Source organism: Camellia sinensis, chromosome 7 (assembly GCF_055761805.1).
Source record: "Camellia sinensis isolate YWXY chromosome 7, ASM5576180v1, whole genome shotgun sequence".
Lineage (NCBI taxonomy): Eukaryota > Viridiplantae > Streptophyta > Magnoliopsida > Ericales > Theaceae > Camellia > Camellia sinensis.
In genome coordinates, this window is record NC_138967.1 from 10,376,736 (window position 1) to 10,393,788 (window position 17,053).

The 17,053-nt window shown below is 34.6% G+C and overlaps 3 protein-coding genes across 5 annotated transcripts; 2 read left to right on the forward strand and 1 right to left on the reverse strand.

The window, feature by feature from the left end:
• Positions 1-2,274: 2,274 nt before the first annotated feature.
• On the forward strand, positions 2,275-6,343 carry LOC114264885 (peroxidase 3). Its single transcript, XM_028205623.2, has 4 exons — positions 2,275-2,795; positions 3,602-3,793; positions 4,658-4,823; positions 5,554-6,343. Exons 1-4 carry the CDS (start codon positions 2,577-2,579, stop codon positions 5,955-5,957), a joined length of 981 nt encoding a protein of 326 aa, XP_028061424.2. The 5' UTR covers positions 2,275-2,576; the 3' UTR covers positions 5,958-6,343.
• Positions 6,344-7,177: 834 nt separating this feature from the next.
• On the forward strand, positions 7,178-7,841 carry LOC114264890 (Heavy metal transport/detoxification superfamily protein). Its single transcript, XM_028205629.2, has 3 exons — positions 7,178-7,210; positions 7,298-7,379; positions 7,501-7,841. The coding sequence occupies exons 1-3, from the start codon at positions 7,178-7,180 to the stop codon at positions 7,782-7,784; spliced, it is 399 nt and encodes a 132-aa protein (XP_028061430.1). The 3' UTR covers positions 7,785-7,841.
• A 267-nt stretch (positions 7,842-8,108) lies between these two features.
• Positions 8,109-16,657, reverse strand: LOC114264886 (putative 1-deoxy-D-xylulose-5-phosphate synthase, chloroplastic). 3 transcript variants are annotated; one of them, XM_028205624.2, is made up of 11 exons: positions 16,316-16,447; positions 15,912-16,222; positions 15,441-15,569; positions 15,169-15,333; positions 14,900-15,050; positions 14,129-14,400; positions 13,760-14,033; positions 10,434-10,741; positions 9,910-10,191; positions 9,228-9,512; positions 8,109-8,435 (listed from the first exon to the last, which is right to left on the reverse strand). In XM_028205624.2, the coding sequence occupies exons 2-11, from the start codon at positions 16,047-16,049 to the stop codon at positions 8,286-8,288; spliced, it is 2,154 nt and encodes a 717-aa protein (XP_028061425.2). In that variant the 5' UTR covers positions 16,050-16,222; positions 16,316-16,447; the 3' UTR covers positions 8,109-8,285. The 3 variants fall into 3 exon arrangements, with proteins under 3 accessions (XP_028061425.2, XP_082737751.1, XP_082737750.1); XM_082881625.1 differs by having other exon boundaries at positions 15,912-16,239; positions 16,316-16,431; XM_082881624.1 differs by having other exon boundaries at positions 15,912-16,657.
• Between the last annotated feature and the right edge of the window lie 396 nt (positions 16,658-17,053).

Consider the following 17,053-nt stretch of genomic DNA (forward strand, 5'->3'; position numbering starts at 1 on the left):
AAAGTAAAATTTTACTCTGTTGTTGAATATTTGTTTATGCATAAGAGAATAAACTTTATTTTTCATTAACTAGAGTAAAATTTTACTGTTGCAAAAACAGAGTACATACTAGATAAATGAATTATAGTCAAATTTTACTTTAGATCTATGAACAAACAAACAAAAAACTCTCAATTTTTTATTGTAATATATCAATTTATCATTTTTTTGACATATATAGGTCATTTTATCTCAGATTTGAAATTATTGATCTCAAACATGAGTTCATAGGCATCAAATCTGAGATGGTGATGGATTTCAATGGATGATTTCAAAATTTCGATTTTATGACATAGATCGAAAATGGAAATCAAAAGGGTTTAGCGTTTAGAAAGAGAGAAAATAAAGGAAAGAGAGAGGACACCAGTAATGTAGAGATAGAAAAGAAGAGAAATGGTTCAACGAAGGTTTTGGATTATATGGAAGGGCATTTCAGCCTTTTCATCATATTTTTTTATTTGACGGACTTTTGAAACTATTATTTTATTCGGTGGGTTTCACACAAAAAAGCCTCCATAGAAGTGGCTTTTCATCAAAAATCCCTTAAAAATAAGTCATAGTAAAATGGTCACTAAGAATAATTTTTTGTGATGATTTTTTGCATGTCTCCAAATATTGACAATTAGTGACTTTTTTTGTCACGATTTTTATAAATTGTCATTAAAATTTATAATTAGTGACGTTTTTCTATAATGAATTTTTCAAATTGTCATTGAAAGTTAAAAATTAGTCATATTTTTTTGTGACGATTTTTTTAAACTGTCTCTAAAACTTATAATTAGTGACATTTTTTGTGACAATTTCAAACTGTCGTTAAAAATTAATAATTAGTGACTCTTTTTTAATATTATTTAATTAAAAATGTCATTAATTATCATAAAACTTATTGGACAATAAATCTATCTGTTAGGACCTATAAGAATGTCCCCTTATATATATAATAAATGCAGTATATTGATTTATTTTTTGAATAATTTTTGGGTCCTACTTAAGGGCTGTTAATAAGCATTACAAAATGTCAAAATATTTATAATTTTAATACACTTTGTACACACTTTTCAACAGCAATGACAATCCTTTAGGTCCGTCTTTAATATTTTTCATAATTTTTTAAATATGTAATGTTGTTAATATCAAATTGATCAAATGAGCAAATTAAGGGGCATAAAGTGACTAGTGTTATGCACAACATCTTTGACTATCTTTTAATAAAATCACTTTCACAAGTCTAAACACTTAAGATCCCACCCACATATATTCCTTGTTCATTAGAAATGAAGCAAAGTTTAAAGTAGATATAAAAAAAAGAAGAAAATAGACATTAAATATCCAGAACTTGCCTTCTTGATCAAACTAAATTAGCTGTACTCAAAACCTGAGCTGAAGTTTTTAACAAGTTATCAACATTTGGTAGGGAGGATATTGGTTTAAGCAACCAACACTAAGCAAATTATTTTGTTCTTTTCCACCAAAACAACACTCGATATGGCATGTTTGGAATACACACAAAACAATAAATGAAATTATTGCATTTTACAATTCATCCCACAAGTTTCCCTTCGAAAGAATACTTCCCAATTGTACCCAAAATTCATGCAATAACACTATGATGATCACATTTTTTTATCGTACTTTTTATTATTATCCAGTGTGTCAATACTGCAACAAGTATGATAGTAGGACCCACTAAACTAATACAATGTTGACACATAAGATAGTAAAGAAATTGTAATAAAAAAATATGATTATTCTACCATTATTCAAGTTCATGTCCTCAATTCTCAATGTAGTTTTTACTGCACGATCCAGAGAGAATCTTAAAATTTGAAACTTCTAGACACGATCATGCGACTAGAAAAACATTGAGAGAGAGAGAGAGAGAGAGAGAGTGAGTAGTAGTAGTAGTAGTGTAGATCCTGATAAGTGTTGGATACTAATCACTCGATTATATCCCTTGATCTAAATTCTAGAGAAAGAATATTTTGATATTTTTGTCTTATGACCTATAGCCCTAATACTATATATATAGTCGAAGGATGAGTATCTCTACAACCTGTTTATAATATTTTTTTTAATTATAGAGAAATTGTTACAACAATTCTATTGTATAAATCACATAAATCTTGTATTCTTGCCAATATAGGCATGATTTACAATTTATGTTTATTATTTATTTCTCCTTCAAAAACATTGACATCGCAACGAATAAACCTAATCTATTTCATTTTTTATAATAGTTTGGTGTGGCTCTTTGCAAACGTTTATCCACACGAAAATGTCAACTTGAACATCTCTTTCTCTCATATACAAACAATCAAAAAAGTTAGCCATTTTTAAAATCTTGCTTACGTGTTTCCATGCAGAGATTAATGAATTGTTAATGTTTTACGCGGGAAATGAAGATCATTGGCTGTGTATATATATATAGGGATGCATACCACGGAAGTGTATATACCTAGTAAAAGTGATATATATATATATATATATATAGAGAGAGAGAGAGAGAGAGAGAGAGAGAGAGAGAGCGAGAGAGAGAGATGAAGGGGAGCTTGAGTTTATTCATGTTTTGTATAGTGGTGGTGTTTGGAATAAGTATAGGAGGTTGCAATGGAGGTGAGTTGAAGAAGAATTTTTACAAGAAAAGTTGTCCACAGGTTGAGCAGATTGTTCAAACCATAACTTGGAAACATGTTGCAAGCAATCCAACATTGCCTGCTAAGTTCCTCAGGATGCATTTCCATGATTGCTTTGTTAGGGTAATTCTTTCATTTCTCTTTTTCATAATATGTGCATTGATATTATACTTAAGTTCACAAATGATTTTAAAAAATGAAACAGTAATGTAATAAATCAAGAATTTTTTTACACAAAAGTATTGCGTTCATTCTCGTGCAGTTGGCAATAGGAAAATCTATGGATTTATATTATTTTTGTGAAATCCTCTATGTTTTTCATCATTGTAATACTCAAAATTAGTTCCCATATTTCAAAATAATTATTATAGAATTAATGATATCAAATAATAGCTTGAAATATATTCCACTGATATAAAATAGTGAAAAAAGAAGTGTTATATGGTAGCCCTATATTATATTTTTTTATATTCATTTCATTCGAAGATAGCTACCAAAATAGTTGGAATGTCTGCCCGTTTGGTTATGATTTCTTTTTTTGTTTTTATTTTTCAAAAAACACAAAATTTGTTTTGCCAAGCTATTTTCAAAACCGTTTTTGGATATTTATTTTTAAAACAAACCACTATTTTCTGTTTTCATTTTCTGAAAGATACGTAAAAACTTATTTTGCAAACTATTTCCAAAAATAGTTTTCAGAATTTTCTTTCGAAAATAACGTTACACATACCAAAATAATAATAATAATAAAAAAAAGAGTTGGTTTTTGAATTTTTAAAAACTGTTCTGCACAAAAATTAAAAACGATAGATCAAAGTTTGGTGTTTTAGAACTTTTCATTATTTTGGTTTCCGAAAACTGAAAAAATGAAATACTAAAAAAACTAATCAGGTTTAATTTGTTTGATTAATGGTGTGTATGCTATGCAGGGTTGTGATGCATCAGTATTGGTGGACTCAACAGCAAACAATACAGCGGAGAAGGATGCAATACCAAACAAATCACTAGCTGGTTTTGATGTAATTGATGAAATCAAGACCCAACTTGAGACCACTTGTCCTGGCATTGTTTCTTGTGCTGATATCATCACTTTAGCTGCTAGAGACTCTGTTTCTTTCCAAGTAAGTCTAATTTAAATAAAGATTTTAACATATGTGAACTCAACAAAAAGTTTCTTGTAGTTGGTGTATAGAGTACAGTTATTTTACTTGTAACAAAAATTATAATCTGGGATGTAATTTTTTTATATGAGTGTTAGACCCACCTTATTGTGAAGGTTGTGCTTAATTCTATGACTTTTTTATTTTTATTTTTTTTGGATTCAAATTCTATGATCAATTTATACGTTGGTAAACTTATATACAACTACTATGGGCAAATTATTGATGTACTCTTTGTGGCTTTTTTTTTTTTTTTGGGGGGGGGAGTCAATTTGGTCATTGTATTTTTAATTATATCAATTTTATTGTTAAATTTTGAGTATTATGTCAATTTAGTTGAATTGATAATATTTTTTAGATATTGAAGTGTAATTCTGAGACAAAATGGTTCATTCACTCTTTGCAAGTGATTGAGAGTTGACATTCAATTTGAAATGGTCTATTTCCTTTTTAATGAATTACTTCGGCCTTTATTTCTATTCAAATTTTTAATGGATTTATCAATTAAATTAAATTGACCCAACGCGAAAAATTGAAGTGTAAAATTTATACAAATGTAGAGACCGGATTATTTTGTTACATACGAGACATAATCCAACGATTATAGTAACAAAAAGTTTAGAGATTAAGGATATAGTCCCTATCAAACCTCTATGTACCAGAACGACTAAAAATTAGGTCATACCCAACTTTTTGTGGAAAGTTTGATTCCTGTGACTCTAACCCACAACACAAAGTTAGAGGCGAACAACATTTGTCATTGTGTCAGATCAGAGGACGACATTTAAAAGAAGAAGAATTAACTTGATATGGTGATTGTTGCAGTTCAATAAATCAGTGTGGGAAGTGCAACTTGGAAGAAGAGATGGAAATATTTCAAGAGCCTCAGAAGCACTTGCCAACATCCCTTCACCATTCTTCAATTTCACCACCCTCAGACAAGCTTTTGCCAACAAAAACCTCACTCTTCGTGATCTTGTTGTCTTATCAGGTAAATGTTATTGTTTTTAATTTTGACTTTGTTTTGTGTGTGTGTTGTTTTTTTATAATCAGATGTTTGGACAAGCTTTCATACCTTTTGACTAATCTTGAAATTTTAAAGTTAACGACTGGACAAACTTCTAGTGGTTCTAAAGGTGACTCAAACTTAAACATCTTAGATCTTATTCTCAATTTTTTACTGCTTAGCTAACTTTTTAAGGTTTGATTATTTGTGTTTTTTGAAACAAACATAATAAAAAGTTTAAAAACATTCATTTTTTCATTATTGTGGGAAAACAGTTTTCTAAAAGATGAGTGTTTTTATTTTTTATTTTTATTTTTTAAAGAAATTTTTAAAAAATAGTATTTCAAACCAATTTTTCAGAAATGAAAAAAGGAAATGAAGATGATAGCAAACACCTCTAATTGATTGTGCTTTTGCTTTTTTGTTTTCGTTTTTCGTGTTTTCAAAAACAAAACAATGAAATCTCAAAAACACTTATCGCTTTCAATGACATGCGAAAACAATTTCTGAAAATTCAAAATCAACTTTTTGGTGTTTCCTAAAAATTGTGATTTTTTTTAGAAATTTTTCCCAAAAATAATTTTGGAAAACAGTTTGACATACAATTTTTTTGAAAATTAAGAGCAGAAAATGAAATGGACAACAAACATGACTTTTTTTTCTTTCATTTTTTGTACAAAAAAATTTACACTCTCAATTGTCTAAATTTCACCAGGTGCACATACAATTGGTGTTGGACATTGCAATTTCTTCAGCAATAGGCTATACAATTTCACCGGAAAAGGCGATGCAGATCCTACTCTAAACTCAACCTACGCTGCCACTTTAAAAACAAAATGCACATCCCTTTCAGACAACACCACCACCGTTGAAATGGATCCCGGGAGCTCTCTAAGTTTTGACAACCATTACTTCACCATCTTAAAGCAACGAGAAGGTCTTTTCCAGTCAGATGCTGCACTTCTCACTAACAATGGTGCTAGCAACATTGTTGATGAAATGCTTACCTCTAGCAAATTCTTCACTGAGTTTGGTCAATCAATTAAGAGCATGGGCGCGATTGGAGTGTTGACGGGAAGTTCAGGAGAGATTAGGAAGAAGTGTCGAGTGATTAATTAAAATAAAAATGCTACGAACACAAGAAAAACACAAAACATGAAATATGTGGACTCCAACTCATCCCAATTGTGCCTCACACCGCACAAAATTTGAATTTGGATCACGCATTTTATTTTCTGTGAAATTTTATATATTTGGAAGTTTTCTATGATTGACTTGTTTTAAGAATTGGTGTTATGAGGATGTGTAGTAGTTGAAATTTTTTGAGGGTTGTATTCCATCAAGTCATAGTTCAATAAGCTATTTGGTTAGTTTGATTTTGGTGTTATGTGACAATAATTGTTAATTATGTAGGGGTTTCTTTGAAACTAATTTCAGAAGGCTCTTATGTAATAATACATTGTAATTTTGGAAATTCAGCTCTATTGTTTAATTTTCATGATCAAGTGGGCTTGCTAGCTTGTGCTATTTGATGGTGATTTTTAATTATGTGTTACTTATGTACACTGGCAAGTAACCTTGTTTCACATTCAATAAAAAAATAAAAATAAATAAATAAATAAAAAAAGAAAGAAACAAAAGAGAAGATTGTTTCACATGAAGATGAGTACTTAATTTCTGAAGAAACTTTTTTAATTAGTGCTCATTTAATTGTTCCAAAATGCCCCATTTTACAATTGGTCTGTTTACAATTTACATGCATTTGGCTATAAAATTGAAAAAATTCAAAATTCTACAAAATTTACCTAAATAAAAGCTTGTAATATTGATATCTAATTATTAAAAGAAAAATAACTTACAAATAGAATAATTATACGTAATAACGTAATAATGATCTTGACTTTTGTTAATTTCTTTTGGCCGTGAGTACGAATGCATTGATAAAATTGCTTTTGCTATGAAAGTATTTGTAATGACATTATCTACATTTTCCAACCGCCTAAATTTTTTTTTTTTTTTTTTTTTGTAATGGTTAGATGGCAAAGGTGGATTGTTATTCAAATTTTGGCGAAAATTTCACTTGTTCAAAATATAATTTGACTTTTAATTAATTTTTTTTTAAAAATGACGGTTGGCTTGGCTGAGGCAATTTTGGTATTCAGACAAGGATTTGTAATTTCAGACCCTTGATAAGTGGGTTGAACCTAATTGGTCATTTTTAAGAAACTGAATATAACTAACTATTTGAAAGTACTAAACTGCCTTTGCCCTATTCAAATCCTTTATTTAAATCCTCGGACTGTTTAGACAACTCTTTGCCTTCTCTTAACACAGTTCTAATGGCTGGTGATAAGAAAGACAATGAAGACAAAGTAATATATATAGTTTCAAAAGTTTTAAAGTTCATTTTCGATATCGAAATTCTTATTCAAAAGTCTGTGGTTGTTTTTTTGTAACAGGTTGCTGTAGTGGAATTTAATGTTTCAATGCATTGCAATGCATGTGAAAGAACTGTTGCCAAAACCATCTCTAAAATCAAAGGTTCTCTCTCTCTCTCTCGCGCCTACTTGTTACAAACACAAATATTATATGACATTGGTATATCAAAAGTTTATAATTGGTTTCATTATCGGTATCATTTTCTGGGTTTTCATTATATAAGGTGTGGAAAAGTTTGTAACGGATATGAGGAGACACAGAGTCATAGTAACGGGTCGGGTCAACCCGGACAAGGTTCTGAAGAAACTGAAGAAGAAAACAGGGAAGAGAGTGGAGATTGTGATCAACAAAGAAGATCCAAAAGGTGAATCCAAAGAAGAAGATTCATCATCATTAGGAGGATTCTCAAACCAAATCACAAGATCAATGGTACTTGGTTTTTGTGGGGAGAGTATGGTTTATACTATGTTTAGCGATGAGAATGCAAATGCATGTTCTATAATGTAAGAAATTGTTTGGATTGTAAGAAAAATCGATAAAATTTAATCAATTGTTCGACATTGATCAAAATTTCAGTTTTCAGTCCATTTTTTTTTTTAAAGGTAGATGGATTTTGTTTTGATTTTAACAAATTTTATGTAAATATGGATTGAACCATCAGAAATATTAGATGGATTTTGTTTTGTACAGAACCTTACCCCCCGTGTGGAAAGATAGTTCCTGTAATTTCAAACCCTGAGTTTTAATGAAGCAACATTACAGATGCTCCAAAAACCCGCCCTCGTGTTTCATAAAGTTGCATTGGTTTTCATGGAACTATAAAAAACAGAATTCAACTGGCAAGAGGTTGGCTACAATGAATTGACCATGAAAATCTTACAAGAGGTTTGATACTCTGTCTATGCTAAGACTAATTTTTACAGTATTGAAAGATGAAAAATCAAATTTCTCACTTTTTGATCGTATAGGTACATTGATGAGACGAGGACTAAAAACCCGATATCTCTTCTATGTCATGATCTCTAGAGCCTTTCTTGTTTGTCCAAGTATGTTGAACACTGTTGCGGCAATATGAGATGGTGTGAGACCAGCTTGAACCAGTTGGTCAACTGGCGATCCATGGTCGATGTAGCAATCAGGAAGAACGAGTGGTCGCCACTGCACAGAAAATTAAAGGACAAAGGGTAAGTAAGTATTCTATAGAGGAGTTTTCAAGAATATCATGTTTTTGGTAGATCGTGTGAATCACTGAAACAACCTCTTAACATGCAGAAGTAAAACTACGTACAAATGACCCTTTCCATAACCCGCAATAGAGACAGAACTACAAAAATGATTTCTGTTTCGAACTTCCTCCCAATTTCAAGCCACTTTTTAAAGTTTTGCATCACTTCCTAAATTTAAACATTACTAACCTTTGATAAAGTCAGAAAACCTTACATTTTTTTATGGAAATTGAAGAAATCTCGAATGTTTTAGTATTCACCTACAAACTTAACCAATTATACAAGATTAACTCTATATTACCTGAAACACGGGGATCGTTCTAATACAAGGAACGGGAACGGAAATTGGAACCGGAATGGAAATGGGAATGGGAATGGGAATTGGAATGGGGCACATCACTTGTTCTAAAATGTGAGTACTAGAATTTAAGGAATTTCTAGAATAATTTTCTTTTAAGAAGACATCTAATAAAATATAGTATAATTAATGAAATGATCCTGTAAAACCGTATTTGTAGGAGCATTAGGTCCATTTTTAGTATTGTCTTTCCAAATCTCTCCTAAGAAAACCTTATAGGAAATAAATTTGTGATCATCTTGGATCACTAAATTTATCGTTTTAGAATGAAACGCATTCCAAAATGTAAATTGCTGTGGTATTTGTGTTTTTTTCGAACAATAGACTAACTAGCTCAGAAGTTAATATGATAGTTCAGATTCATACCTTGACTGTGCCATCAAGAAGCCCATCTAGGGACATGAAGTGAGCAACATGTGACCCGAACCCCCCAACCGATCCTTCTTCCACTGTGATTATAACCTCATGTGACTTTGCTAGGCTGCGAATAAGAGCATGATCCAATGGTTTGCAAAAGCGTGCATCTGCAACTGTTAACCGCAAACCATGATGTTCTATCAAAGCTCCTGCAGCCAAACAGCTTTGAACTGCTGTTCCATATCCCAGTAGTGCGACTCTCTCCCCTTCAATCAATATCCGGCCTTTCCCAACCTGTCGCAAAACGGTCCAACCATCTATAAAACTTTTTTTTTTTTTTTTTTCAAATCTGTAGTAGTGAAGTGCAGAATCATGGTTCCAATCATGCAATAAAGCAGTAAAAGCACACACATAAAAACAAGAATACAAGATATACGCTGTTTGGCAGGGTGTGCCTACTTCCACAGCGAAGAGGCAGAACCTTGGCCCTCCGCCTCTGTAAAAGGCCCCTACAGTAGTAATTTTAAGTGTACAGTAAATACAAGACACCTCACAACAACTAGTTTTCCTCAACTACGGGGAAAAATTTAGCTTATATTTTATTTACATTTCTCCCACTTTTTCCTTTCCCTTTCCAAATCCTACCCAAAATCTATGATCCAACATAAGTGGAAACTTGGTTGAGCCATACCTCGAGTGGAATGCCTTTGTTCCCTGGTGGCAACTCTACGCCCACGCCGTTTCCCCTGGGGTAGCGGAAACAACTTGGCCGGTCATCTATGGCAGCAGCAGTTGCAACCATGTGGAGCAGTTCAGCCTCATCAGAAGGAGCCATCACTACCATGTTTGGTAGGCATGCCATAAAAGTGACATCAAAAGCACCACAATGTGTTGGACCATCTGCTCCAACCAGCCCACCCCTGTCCATTGCAAATCTCACAGGCAACTTTTGTAAATCGACATCATGCACTACCTGTGGAATAAACCGAGACAAAGTGTTGAAATATTAAGACTCATAAATGGAAATGTGAGAGGGAGAGAAAGACCACAGGTTGTGGTAGTAAAAAAAATATGAATTTACTTAATTTAACTGAGCATATATCCCATGACATTGTAGAATAGCGAAAAAAAATTCATATAGTCACGGTAGAATGACGAAAAAAGATTCATATAGTCGACCCAACTTGATTGGGACACAAGGTTTAGTTGGCTTGCCTGATCATAAGCCCTTTGCATGAAAGATGAGTAGATTGCACAAAAGGGTTTAATGCCTTCACAGGCCAATCCTGCAGCAAAAGTTACAGCATGCTGTTCTGCTATTCCGACATCAAAGCATCGTGTTGGGAAGCGGCGGTGGAATATGTTCAAGCCTGTTCCACCACCCATTGCAGCATGGATTGCAACGATATCTTTGTCTGCCTCAGCTTCTGCAATCAAAGCCTCTGCAAAGTACGTCGTGTATGACTGCGTTTTAGCACTGGCTTTGAATTGTTTTCCTGTTGCTGGATCAAACTTGGCCACTCCTGCAAAAACAAAATCCCGGTACTATTCAAAGAAAAGAAAATAAACCCTAAATCTGAATATCAAAATTCTCAATTCAATATTCAAGTCTGAGTAACTTAAATACATAATGGCCTATTTATAAGGCATCCACGAAAATCATAATTAAAAGCTTCCAAAATAAAACTACTATAATTCAAGGCTAATGAGACAATAAAACCTATTAAATTATAAATAAGAAAATAACAATAAAATTATTCCCTAATCTTCATCCAATTCCTTTTCGTTCTCCATCAGATAGTCTCTTTGGCATTTGACTTCGACTAATTTTGTAACAACCCTCATTTTGACTTAGTCATACTTACATACATTTGTGGATGATCTTGTGTTAATATGTGCATTTGCAAATCTTGTCTTGTTTTGCTTGAATGATTGCTTGCACGCTTTGTTCTTGTCTGGTGTGTTGCCGAGGTCATCTTAAGCCTAGACACCTTTGAAACTTTTATCACTTAGAACTGTCTTGGAACCCGTTTGGTTGACCTCCATCTTCACCCTGGCATATTGGCCGAGATGTCACCATCCAGGCCGAGGTGCACGTCGCCTAGGCCGAGATGTGCATCATCTGGGCCGAGATGTTAATATCTAGGCATTCTAAATCCTTGATCCTCGCGTGAGTGATTTTGTTCCTGGAATGGCGTGACCTAGGCCGAGGTGTGGCACATCTAGGCCAAGGTGTGGCACAGTTTAGTCAAGTGTTGTCCTTCCAAGCCGATGTCCTTGCCCTTTGATTTCCGGAGTCTTGTTGTTAGCCGATGTGGTTACTCGCCAGAGTATTCGTGCCGCCTAACTTGTTGAGTACACTTTGTCTTGGTCTTGTCTTGTCAAGTCAGTCACCTTTTTGAGTTGAGCGAATTGGCCAATGCCACGTGTCCCGACAGAAGGATTAAGTCAGTGTTTGTCGTGTGAGGCATATCATTTGTATCAATCTTGCCTTTTTAGAGAGAGAAGCTCTAGTTAGAAGGAGGAGAAGTTTGAGCTAGAGAGGGGGGCTTCCAAGCTTGATCGTTGGAGCTTGAACCGTTAGATTTGAGTTTTAAGGTCAGAATCTTAACCTGCTCTGGTTGTTTTTATTGATCATCTAGCTGCATTGCACGATCGAACCTGTTCGGCACGTCATGCGTTGATTTAAAATCGGTTTTAGAAAGAGAAAACGGTTTTCATGTGTTTTTGAGAGAAAAGCCTCGTTTGATCCAAAAGTTTGCTTTAAAGCTCATGTTTTTGGGTTTGTTCTAATAAGATCCTTGAGTATGGGTACCCAGGTCCAAGTTTTTGAATTCATAGCATGAAGTCGCAGCTGTTGTAATAGCAAGTTTGATCTTTGCATTCATCTCCCTCATGTTCATGTTCTTCAAGTTCTTCATGCTCTTGTTCTTCATGTCTATCAAGAGGGAAACCCAGATTTTTCCCGACTACGCTTTCGAATGTGGCCGTCGGGACCACACCTCGGCGAGAAAGTGTGGGACCTCGGCCAAGTCCTGGTAGTTGCCCAGCGTGTTTTTCCAAAGATAAGAAACTGTGTTTCGATTTGATTGACTTAGTTTTTTTGAAGAATGCCGAGGTCATTTGCTTGTGTGCTAGACTTGTTTTGAGTAGTGCATTCAATGGACTTTGCCATGTGTTTGTCAGGACTTGGACTTGCCTTGACCCCGTCGTTTGAAGAACTAGGTGAGTGGTATTTTCAATAAAGCTATGTTATATGTTTTGATAAAGACTTTGCTTTGCTTTGTTTTGAAAGTGTTTGTTAAGCATGAATAATTGTCCTTGTTTTGTATACCAAGTATGACCTTGTCTTGATGACCTTCTTGGAAAGTCCCTTGTGCTGGAGGACTCTAAACTTTCGCAGCACATCTTGTTTTGAAAGTCCCTTGTGCTGGAGGACTCTAAACTTTCGCAGCACCCTTGATTTGTACTCGTGTTAAAGGGCTACGGGCCTTTGTAACATAGGTCCCTCGTGCTGGAGGATTCTAAACTTTCGCAGCACATCTTGTCTTGAAAGTCCCTTGTGCTAGAGGACTCTAAACTTTTGTAGCACCCTTAGTTGAGATGTCTCTTTTGCTTTGTCTTGATTTGCCACGGACGGTTTACTGCGCGGACCTGTTGCCGAAATGTTGTCATTTGTGATATATGATGCTAGCAAGTATCCCTTGAAACTTTGAAAAATTGTTTGATGGGCGAGGTCCATTCCTTGTTATATATAGAGTTTGTCTTGTATTGTTTTGAAAGGATTTCGACTGTTATTCATGCAAACCCTTTTATTATTTATACCATTCACTGAGTATTCAAGCTCACCCTCTCTATATATATGTAGGTGATGAACAAGAAGGCGGTGACGCCTAGATGTGATTTCTGGAGCTTGTTTTGGGTCTTGATTATGTCGGCTTAACCTGCATTTATGTCGGCAGTTTTGAAAATCATGCTTCTCGACTTGTAATATTTGTATTTCGAACACGTCAGCTGAGAAGCCTTTTGATCAAGATGTATGTTTTTGTATGATTGTTATGTCGGCAAAGAAGATGTCGGCAACCTGGCAGACTGTGTACTTAAACCTGTAATTCGTACAATTTGTTTATGTCGGCTTGTGGAGCCCTTTGCTAATACGGAAAATATAATTTGCACCTTGCTTGTTTGTTATTAAGTTATAACCCATATGTGAATGGTTGCTATCTCATTTGACTTATGCACAGCTCTTATGGACCACTTGTATTCTAAATTTTCCTTCCGCACTTGAGAGCCCCATGCATCTATACTCTGTATGTGTGTGAATTTTGTAAGTTGGCCTTCGGTAATCTCGAATTACTGGCCATCACGGCACCAAACTACTAGGGGCGGTTTGGGGTCGTGACAAATTTTCTCTCCCATGACATCTAAAATGAGCATATTTGTCCACAATATTATGAAAATTGGTTTTAAATGATTAATTGCAGTGCTCAAATCATAATTAAGCAAAAATTTTGTTTTTAATTTGTAATTTCTGAATTTACCATGGTACTTGTCTGCGGCTTTCTCAGCATATGGATATCCTCGGCCTTTCTCAGTGACAACATGGATGAGGACAGGACCTGTTGTTTTAGTGCTCTTAACCTCTCTAAGAATTGAAACAAGATCATCTATGTTGTGACCATCAACAGGACCAATATAATAGAGTCCAAGTTCTTCGAACAGCGTTGATTTAGAACCACTGATCATTCCCCGAGCATATTCATCAACTTTCGCAGCAAGTTCATGCATCGGCCCACCAATTTGTTTAGTCACTCCCTGCAACAATCTCAATACAATAGAAACAAGTTCAGTGAAAGCATCATTAGGATCGAAGCGTGTCTCCATTATCACTCCAGTGATGTATTACTAACCTTTGCAACTTCTCTTAATTCTCTGAGAGGCTTGTTTGATTGTAACCGACTTAGAGCACTGCTCAAAGCTCCAACAGGTGGTATAGGCCCATCTAGAGTAGCAGTGGGTAAAGAGACTTGTTTGTTGTCGTTAAGAATGACAATCATGTCTGAATCAAGGTACCCTGCGTTGTTCATGGCTTCATAAGCTTGACCTGCTGTCATGGCACCATCACCTATAACAGCAACTACACGGTTCTTTCTTCCTTTTAAGTCCCTTCCCACAGCCATCCCTGTCCGTTCAAGACATGCCAAAGATAAAATTTTTGGAAAGAAATTGCATAAAGGCTCCTAATTTGGCTTGGAACAAGATAAAAGGAAATGTTAAGCATCTTCATGACAGTGAAATTAATCTGATATACTATTGAGGAAGACATGTATAAAAAACTAGCCAATTTTGTCAAAAATTCTTAAACAAACTAATAAAAGCTGATTGTCCATCATTTGGAGAATTCAAAAATTCATCATCAAACAAGCATGGATCTTTTGTCCACGAAAAAACAGCACGAGGCATAACTCATAAAATTAAATGATAATTAGTTAAAAGGGGAAGCCCAGTGCATGAGGCTCTTGCTACGTACTGCGAAGTCTGAGAAGGGTGAGATGTATGCAGTCTTATCCCGCCACTACAGTCATGGCCCCGCATAAATGATAAATAGTTACGACAAGTAGTTCTTAAAATTCTTGTTCTAATTTCAGTTTTGCAATAAGTAGAGCAGGACAGAGGATTACCCAAGCCTGCTGAGATGGTGGTTGAACTATGGCCTGTGCCAAAGCAATCATACTCGCTCTCTGAGCGCTTTGTAAATCCTGACAGCCCATTTGTCTGTCTAATGGTGTGCATCTTGTCTCTTCTCCCAGTCAAGATTTTGTGCGGGTAAGACTGCACAATTCAGTCGTAATCCGTTTGGAATGGATGATTTTGAGAGAAAGAAAAGACAAAAAAACTAATTCTCTACTACCCAATCACTTGTTTAGAAAGATTAAGGTGAGATTGTCACCTGATGACCAACATCCCAAAGAATTCTGTCCTGAGGAGCACTGAAGACATAGTGAAGAGCCACTGTGAGCTCGACAACGCCAAGGTTTGAACCGAGGTGTCCCCCAGTCTTGGAAACATTGAAGATGACATCAGAACGAAGCTCGTTTGAAAGTTTCTTCAATTCCTGCACCAAATGTTTGATTTAAACCAAAATTGACTAATTTAAGCATATGGGTATGCACGTATGTATATAATAAGTACATATGGATATGTGTGATTTTAATTATCTACCTTTATGGAAAGATTTTTCATGTGGATTGGATAGTTGATGGTGTCCAAGAGAGGTGTTGGTGGCCTCTGTGAATGATACTCCTCTCTCTGCGACAGTGATGCATAAACCCCACTTGGCCTTTTCTTGACCTGTGAAACCAAACAAGTCCAAAAACAATCCATATCTTTCAATTAATCTCTCTCTTAAACTTAAATAAAAATATATAAAAGGCGGATTCAGTGCACGAAACTCATTTAACTCTATTAGAGTCAGATGCACATAATCTTATCTCGGCGTATAAAAATATTATTTCCGTAATTTGAACCCATCACATACAAATAAATACAATTTCAATCAATATAGGCAAGCTATGCATACAAAGAAGCATAGCTATATATGTAAATGCAAAATGAAACAGAGAAGGAAAAAATCAACAAAATCCAAATTGTTGTTATGGTAAAAACATAAATGAGAGAATTGTGTTTTCAAACCTGATTGAGCTTGTGTTGAAATTGAGAGTATAGATCTGTTCCCAAGAACACATTAGGAGTGAGAGAGCTGTGCTTGTGGAGATCCAAAGCCACTGCTCGGCTGAAATTGGCGGGAAATGAGGACGTACAAAGAGCCATTATAGAGAGATAAAGCTCTAGACCCCAGGAAGGTAATAAGAGCTTGAAAGATGAAGAACCCAGATACCAAAACAAGTTTAGAACCTTTTTTTATTTTTTTTTACAAGAAAATCCTCCCACTCTCGCAGGTTCAGGTAGCTCCCTTCATAGGGATCACCAAGATATAATGTTGTCTGTTTCGAGCAAGAAACTATAACCAATTTAGACTGTTTGCTCTGTGAGAAAGTGAGAGAAAGAGAGTTTTCTAGAGGGGGAAAGTTTGGTACCTGTCCTCCCACTACATGTGCTGGTGGGTAGTTGCTTGGTGGCAATGTAGAGAGAGAGAGAGAGTGCAGTGTGTTGTGATGTGAATGAATGAGGGAGTGTTCAAGGGACCAGAGGCTTTGCTTTGCATTTTGGTTTGAATATTTATAGCAGTTCTCTCTCTCTCTCTCTCTCTCTGAGGTGTCCAGATGATTGGCAATAGTAGGCCTCTTCCTATTGGGCCACGTAAGCAGAAATCACAAATGGATAGCGTAGGCGTGATAATGTACACCTTTCTCTCCATTATGGAAAAGAGAGGAGTGAGGTCGTGGACAAATTATCATTAGGCTTCTCTCCAATCTATTGAAAATGGATTGGACGGTATTTAGGCATTGTTTGTCATTATTTAAAAAAATTAAAAAGTTATTGTTTTATTTAAGTTACATCATCTTATTTAAGTTATATTATCTCTTTACCGTATCACTTCAAATTCAACTCATGCTCAACCCATATTTCATAAAAAATAAAAAATACACTTATTTAGACCATCCCAAACCATCCCTTAGATTGATAGTTTAAAATATTTTGTAAAATTTGTTGCGCAAATTATTTATTTAAAAAAATTAAGTATAATTTATATATATACTTCTGAAATTTAATTGAAACAAGGATTTTTTTTTTTTTTTGTAATTTTAAAAATTATATCATACTCTTTAAAGTTTATAATTTCATAATAAATGACTCATTTTATTAATAAATTA